The sequence below is a fragment of the Sinocyclocheilus rhinocerous genome, unplaced genomic scaffold, assembly GCF_001515625.1.
Source record: "Sinocyclocheilus rhinocerous isolate Xijiao unplaced genomic scaffold, SAMN03320098_v1.1 scaffold691, whole genome shotgun sequence".
In the NCBI taxonomy this organism is placed as follows: Eukaryota; Metazoa; Chordata; class Actinopteri; order Cypriniformes; family Cyprinidae; genus Sinocyclocheilus; species Sinocyclocheilus rhinocerous.
This window is the reverse complement of record NW_015656606.1, coordinates 201510-209329: the sequence shown is the minus strand read 5'-3', so window position 1 is coordinate 209329 and position 7820 is coordinate 201510. Positions and strand designations below refer to the sequence as shown.

Here is a 7820-nt window from a genome sequence, read left to right as displayed (position 1 = left end):
CGTGAGTGTGTGTGTGTGTGTGAGAGAGAGAGTGCGCGAGTGTGTGTGAGTGTGTGTGTGTGTGTGTACCTGTGAGGAAAACCTGAATGGATTTAGTTTTTGAATCATCCCCATGATTATTCCGGGATCCTGAGAATGAATGAATGAATAAATAAATAAATAAAACAGCCAACCAAAGCCATCATCACATTACCAGGGTTATTATCGTAAGCTAAAACTAAAGTCATTAATAGTAAAAACTGAAACAAGATTAAATGAAAACATAAACTTACTTATTTAATCTGCAACATTTCTTAAATTTTATTTATTTATATTTTTAACCATGTTTCTAGAAATAAAATGTTAAACACATATCAGGTGAATGATATATGAACAAATCCCTCAGTAAAACCCTTCAGAATATAGAGAGGAACAAAACTGCTAAGCTTGGTGTCTGTAAGTGCTGCTGAAGTGGAGATACAAGCTCATTTGGAGAAAATGGATCTCAAAGATATGTACTGTAATTGAAATCTACAGACGCAAATTGATAAAGTGCAATAAAATAAACAGTTAAATATGTATTTTTTTTCTGTTATATTCCAAACTTGACCAGTGCATGAAAAAACAATGGTTTTTGCTGGTGTGTCTTGCCTTAAATTGACTCATCACAACTGTGCTGATAAGTTTTACTGATTAAACATATTCCTCTAAACGTGTTCTTGAATGTTTTATGAATAACATTCATACAATCCGATGAACACAATGTATTCCTTCAGTTAAACAGAAGGACATCCAGACCTGTTTGTGTTCGGTATCTTTGCTCTCTGCTGCCGCTCCTGTCCAGGTAGAAGAACTGCATACAGGTGTGTCCTACAGCAGCAACGCAACGTATGGTTCAATATATAAGACACAGACATATAAACATACCCAAACTTGGACATTTATTCACATCTCACTTTCACAAAACCACAACCTTACGAGACTAGGTTTGCATTTTCTGAAGGAAACACTAGAGCATGCAAGGCAAGAGAAGATTCAGGAAAGCAGAGGAATGAGTTTAAAGTCTGTAAACACAAAACAGACAACAGTCTAACAAGGTTTCTAGGGAAACGCGAATGAATAAAAGAAAAAGATGTCAATACCGCATAGCCTAAAATAACACATGATAATGAGAGAAATAAGCCTCACCTGTTTGCCATCATTATTTGCTGAAGCTTTGGTTATGGCAGAGCTCTGGCATTAGAAAATAGCGATATCAATAACATATCAATAATTATACTTTATTAGGTCATTTTCTAAATCTCAAAGTCATTTTGCAATACATTTACACATTTTTTTGTTTACATTTAACAAAAAACGAGGCCAGAATGTGTGTGTGTGTGTGTGTGTGTGTGTGTGTGAGAGAGAGTGCGAGTGTGTGTGTGAGTGAGTGAGTGAGTGTGTGTGTGTGAGAGTGAGAGTGAGTGTGTGTGTACCCGTTTTTCTATTCTGGGTGTGTGTGTGTGTGTGTGTGTGTGCGTGCGTGCGTGCGTGTGTGAGAGAGAGTGAGTGTGTGTGAGTGTGTGTGTGTGAATGTGTGTGAGTGCGTGAGTGCGTGTGTGTGACTGTGTGTTTACATTTAACAAAAAACTAGGCCAAAATCAAGAACGGTGAGCAAAATGTACATTATGATTTGCTAAGAGGATGATTACAGCATTATGGCATTCAGGGTCAGATAATTATCCTTTCAAATGAACTGTTACCTGTGACGATGATTTAAAGGGATAGAGATTCTGCATTACACCAATCACTCCTGTCCTTCCTGCGGAACAAAACACTTAAGCAGCTTCAGAAAAGGGTAATGCACCAACAGCAACCTCTTTAATGAAAGAAAACATCATTAAAACACTGACCGGTTGGACCGGATGATCTGCTCGGGAGGCCGTGTGAATGGAGGGTGTTTACCTGTGCTTTGAGTGGATGCTCTTTTTATAGGCTATGGGTGTTTTTTGAACTATTGAATTCATTTAACCAAAGGTCTTTATTAGTAAACACCAATACGTAGCACTATGCGTAACTTAACGGTAATACCAGCTCAAACTCAAATGAGACAATCAGACACGCCTAAACACGCTTGCGTTCATGGTTTTTCTTCTTCTTCTTTTTTTGTCAGTCACAACATTGATGACAGGTCCACATTCAGTCTGACCTAAAGCTGCTATTGTAAACACTCAGTATGCTTTGATCAGTCTAATGTTTCAACGCTGACGCTGCTGCACTAATAACTATTTTTAACTTGACACAACAGGCCTGTATGATGCATGTGTAAGTAATGGCTCCTGAATATGAATTATGTAACCTCAGGTCATAATGTAGGACAGGGGTTTTTAAACAAAATTCAGAGGGAAAGAATGGTGTAAAAATGCCTTAAAAAGAAGTTAACATTTGCCAAATGTTATATTCTTAATGGTTTCGTATTCAATCTTAAGATTGCAATTATTTTATTCTGTTGTATATAAATGTATTTAAGTGTTCATATCTATTTCCCTGCATTCATACACGAAGAGTTCAGATGCAAATGCCTCTAAGTGCCATATAAGATTTTTTTTTTAATCTAAAATTAGCATTTTTATCAGGCTCCTATGTTCCGGTTCAGTAATTTTACTTTAATGGCAATGTATAGGTCCTTTTCTATGCCATTAAAGTGAAATAAATGAACAAATATAGGAGCCTGAAAAAAAAAAAAAGCTGATTTTAGATGAAAATTTCAGACGGCACTTACGAGGCTTTTGCATCTGAACTCTTCACATGTCAAGTCAAGTCAAGTCACCTTTATTTATATAGCGCTTTTAACAATACAGATTGTGTCAAAGCAACTGAACAGCATTAATTAGGAAAATAGTGTGTCAATAATGCAAAATGACAATAGTAAACACTCATTTTTCAGTTAAAGGCAGTTCATGTATACATACATTCAGTTTGCATTTGGTTTAAAGCATGAACTTCTGTAAAACTGCTCTGGAACAATATATAGGCTATATATAGCTTAAACAGTTAACTTGTCATTGAATTGTCCCTCATTTATTGTTTCCATAACACCCATACAAATTTACAATTTCACACTATAATAGACTTTTATACATTAAAAAGCATACAGCTGCCTTTTGGGAATGGATCATACCCATTTATGATATTAAGAAGACATATGACATGATAGCAGACAAATGCATTTAAAAACATTCTTGTCCCGGAGTAATGACTTGCATCAGAATATAATACTAGCATCGGAATGCATCCTACTTTTAGGGTCACGCGCCTTACAAACGCAAAGCCGAAACACGTCAGAAGCGAAGGGGTCCTGAGGGGAGGGCTCGGCTCATGAATATTAATTAGGTTGCAAGACTGACCGCTACAGGAACGTCACCGTGACCTAATTAATATTCAGCATTTGTCCTTTCGCTTCAGGCGATGGAATGTAGGCCCATATAAACTTTTTAAGCACGTGTGTTGAAAGGACATCTCTTTTAATTTGCATGCCACACGGAAACACATTAAAAGACCGAGTCATAAAGTTCTCAAAACTCTCACAGCTGTTAAGCATTGTTGATGTTTTTCCTCTTTCGACTTCCCCTTAAAGTACTCAAGTTTCACGACACAAACAGCGCTTACCTTTACAATGCCCTGATCGTGACTGTCTTCTCTTTAAATCCCCTTCCAAAAGAAAAGAAAAGAAAAGAAAAGAAAAACCAAAACAAACAGAACGCTGAGGTTGTCAATGTTCTAAAACAATTAAAAGACGCCGTTCAATTCGCAGCCGTTCCGCTGCAAAACGCCCCCAAATCAGGTCTTCTTACCTAAGAAATGTACTAAAAAACATGAAACAAAACAAACACTGCGTTCAGTTCCAGAGGTGAACAGAACCTGCCGCCCCTCTCTCACTGTGTGTGAAGTCCACCGACTCTTCCTTGAAAAGCACATGATCGCGGGGCGTGTTTGAACACAAGTCTGATTTTCCACTCAAACTCCAGGTCTTTGATGACCCTCACTGCTTACAAAAGTTGCATGGTTTATAGTCTTAAATGTAGTCATCATTTGATCTGAGATGGGGGTTTTTTTATTCACCCAGACAGCAAAGTATATATATTTTATTTTATTTTATTAAAATATCTTCACGAACGTAACCTTCGTTCCTGTGTTGCACAACATCATGTCAAGACATGAAAGAACTTTGTGTGTGTGTGTGTGTGTGTGAGTGAGTGTGTGTGTGTGTGTGTGTGTGTGGGTGTGTGTGTGTGTGTGTGTGTGTGTGTGTGTGTGTGTGTGAGTGAGTGAGTGAGTGTAACGGTTTTAGTGTTGTTAATAGTACAATTTGTGCAAAACATTTGTGCATATGACAGATTTGCATAAAAATGCATTTTATCCAAAGCGTAAAATCTCAATTACTGTACATAAAAGTGATTCTTGTCTGTGGCTTCATTCTCAACCATAAGCAGAACCGGATTGTAAACAAAAAACTGGACTTTAACCACAAACTGTCACCACAGCATAGGAGTTGTACAATACAAATACAATGTGATATAATTTGTGACTACATATCCTTATTTTGCGATGTCTGTTAAAGATGGCTTCATCTGGAAAGCATCTGCTGTGTCCAGACATCTGGCAGACGTCTTCAAGATGTCAGTTTTACATACAATCTACATCATAAACATCTTAAAGACATCTTCTAAACGAAATATCAGGGAAATAACTACAAGAATACCCTCATAGCACACAAGTACATCACAGAGACGTCTGCATTACATCTGCAAGACGTATTTTTTAGAGTGTTTGCTGCTCTGCAATACGTCTATAGGACATTTCCTATCAGATGTCAAATAGACGTTTAGAAGATGTCTTTAAGATGTTTATGATTTAGAATAAATGTGAAACTGACATCTTAAAGACGTCTGTCAGATGTTTGTACACAGCAGATGCTTTCCAGACGAAGAGATCTTGCAGACGTACGTGTGCTATCTGGGTAACAAAGTGTAGAAGTATTCGCGCTACAAACCAGCGCGTTTATGAACACGATAGTCAATTAAAATATAATAAGAAATACCAGTTTGCAATATCAAGCAGCATAACGAGTTGTTTGTACAGTTAAACATAATCGACACTGGAAGCCGCGCACATTCAAATTACAAATGTCTGATAGAAACAAAAAAAAGAAGACTTTTCTTAGGAAGTACACCAATCATGATGGGAACCATATGTGAGCCTGGAGCACAAAAGCAGTCTTAAGTCGCTGGGGTATATTTGTAGCAATAGCCAACAATACATTGTATGGGTCAAAATTATACATTTTTTTTTATGCCAAAAATCATTAGGATATTAAGTAAAGATCATGTTCCATGAAGATATTTTGTAAATCTCCTACTGTAAATATATCAAAACTTAATTTTTGATTAGTAATATGCATCGCTAAGAACTTCATTTGAACAACTTTAAAGATGATTTTCTCAATATTTAGATTTTTTTTGCACTCTCAGATTCCAGATTTTCAAATAGTTGTATCTCAGCCAAATATTGTCCTATCCTAACAAACCATACATCAATGGAAAGCTTATTTATGCAGCTTTCAGATGATGTAAAAATGTCCATTATGACTGGATTTGTGCTCCAGGGTCACATATAGCAAAGCATGATGGGAAAACATGAAAACTTAAATTTTTACAAGTCTCTTAAATATTTATGTGGAGGAATCAAGGAATTCTTGTCTCATTGCATGAATCACCAAGAGAACTCAATTTAATAGCCAGTTCACACTGACAGCGATTTGCAGCAACAAAGCAGCTGGACTTCATTTCATCTCAATGAGAGTCGGAACTTGCTGAAAATCACCATTCCGTTTTATGCAAATGAGCAGCGACAACCAATGGGAGCGCAGCCGGCCGAAAACCAAACGCGACTCTGAGATGACTCCTAGATGTTTCCGCTCGCGTCGAGCAGCTGTTCTCTGATGGAGTTGAGCTCCGCTAAACCTTCGTGCAGCTGTTTGGCCAGGCTCCGCACTTCAGCCGTCACCTCCTTCTTACAGCCCTTCTTCACCTCTTTCGAGTCTTTGGTGAAGTACTTGTCTATTCCTTTCTGCAGACTGGCTAACTTGGCCAGCGTGTGGTGAATGATTTCTTCCGCTCGATCTACCGGGTCGCTCACTAAGCTAAGGGTCTGCAGGGCCCGTCGTACCTCCCAGTCACCGGTGTAGTAGTTGTTCCGTCGCAGCAGCGGATGAGAGCGCAATCGACAAAGACCTTCGATGACGAATCGCAAACAGTGCTGCATTTCCACCAGCTGGGCCTCGTAGTCCATCACGATTATTTCAATCTTCTTACGGTCCTGCATTCAAACAAGAGAGACTTCGACATTTCAAATATATTTATATGGTAACACTTTACAGTAAGATCGCATTAATTAATGCTAGTTCATGCATTAATTATTAATGAGCAATACACTTGTCGCAGCATTTATACATTTTTGTTAGCGTTAGTTAATTAAAAAAATACAACTGCTCATTATTAGCTCATGTGAGGTCTATTAAATATTTAAAAAATACATTTTTTGATTTTAATAATTTATTCGCTTAGAATTAGCTATTAATGAAGAGTAATAAATGCTCTAGATGTATCGTTAGTTCATGTTAACTAATGTTAACAAATAGAACCTTATTGTGAAGTTACCTTTCGCATTACATAATATTTACATTTACTCAGCATTTAGTCCAGGCAGTAAAGCACGGTGGTCATGGGTTCGAATCTCAGGTAATGCATGAACTAATAAAGTGTTTTTATTGGATAAAATGCATAATGTACATGTAAATACATTTCTTTACTAAGAAACTGTAGTTGCATCTTTTAACTACAGTTAAACAATAATAGCTATAATTAAATGGGCATCAGATTTATTGGTATTTTACAATGCAATGTTTTTGAAAATCAAAAATCAAAAATCCAATTATTCATATTTGCAAGGCTTGGTATGAAGAGGAGTTCAACCAATTTTGAGGAATTAGCATAATTAAGTTGGCATAAATAAATGGCAAAAAAAATGTTAGATTTTTTTGCACCCTCGGATTCCAGATTTTCAAATAGTTGTATCTCAGCCAAATATTGTCCTATCCTAACAAACCATACATCAATGGAGAGCTTATATATTCAAAAGTCCCTTATGACTGGTTTTGTGCTCCAGGGTCACGTATGGTTGACCTTGAAACAGTAATAATCAAGCATGCACTTCAGAGCTGGACATACGCACGTGCATGTTGTTGACGGTGTCTGAGATGCTGGCGGAAGCGGCCGTGATGCCGCCCGCTGTAGCGACGCCCAGTCCGATGGCCGTGACGATGATGGACGCTCCGAACGTGACGGGAACCAGCGCCAGCCCCGCGATGGCCGCGGCTCCTCCCACCGCGGTGGTCGTTCCTCCCGTGATGTTTGCGATTTTAGCACGGTGGTGGAAGTTGCTGAGGTCGTCGGCGATGCCGTATAAGATCAGCACGTGCTGGTAGAGCAGCTCGGCGCGCTCCATGAAGAGCTTCAGATACACGCGGAGGCCGCGGTGGACCTTATCAGCGACCGCTTTAAACGATCTGACAGGAGACACAGAGACCGGCTTAATGAAGACTGAGCTTTGAGTTCTGCGTGATACTTAAAAGCAGAGGTGAAGACAAGACCAACCCAACTCAAACTCACTTCATTTGAATTATTATTATTATTAATATATATAAAAAAAGTCTGTTTACTTTTCAAGTAAATGTATTTTCATTTAAGAATCTAAAATGTAAAAAATACATTTATTTAAGATGCAAAATGACTAAGATAAGA

At 38.0% G+C, this 7820-nt stretch overlaps 2 protein-coding genes across 3 annotated transcripts in view; both read right to left on the bottom strand.

Annotated features, from left to right (window-relative positions):
- Nucleotides 1-3917, bottom strand: part of apold1b (apolipoprotein L domain containing 1b) — a 14913-nt gene extending 10996 nt beyond the window's left edge. The window contains exons 1-5 of one of the 2 annotated variants that reach the window (XM_016528212.1): nt 3628-3917; nt 1722-1780; nt 1168-1212; nt 778-849; nt 70-129 (exon numbers count right to left, since the gene is read on the bottom strand). In XM_016528212.1, the coding sequence (XP_016383698.1) occupies nt 70-129; nt 778-849; nt 1168-1212; nt 1722-1757 (213 nt within the window). In that variant the 5' untranslated portion in view covers nt 1758-1780; nt 3628-3917. The remainder of the gene's footprint in view (nt 1-69; nt 130-777; nt 850-1167; nt 1213-1721; nt 1781-3627) is intronic. The other variant, XM_016528213.1, reaches the window with a different exon arrangement.
- A 2005-nt stretch (nt 3918-5922) lies between these two features.
- The window catches only part of LOC107720484 (uncharacterized), a 6005-nt gene continuing 4107 nt past the window's right edge, over nt 5923-7820 (bottom strand). Inside the window, exons 13-14 of the mRNA XM_016528202.1 lie at nt 7252-7585; nt 5923-6336 (exon numbers count right to left, since the gene is read on the bottom strand). Coding sequence (XP_016383688.1) covers nt 5923-6336; nt 7252-7585 — 748 coding nt within the window. The remainder of the gene's footprint in view (nt 6337-7251; nt 7586-7820) is intronic.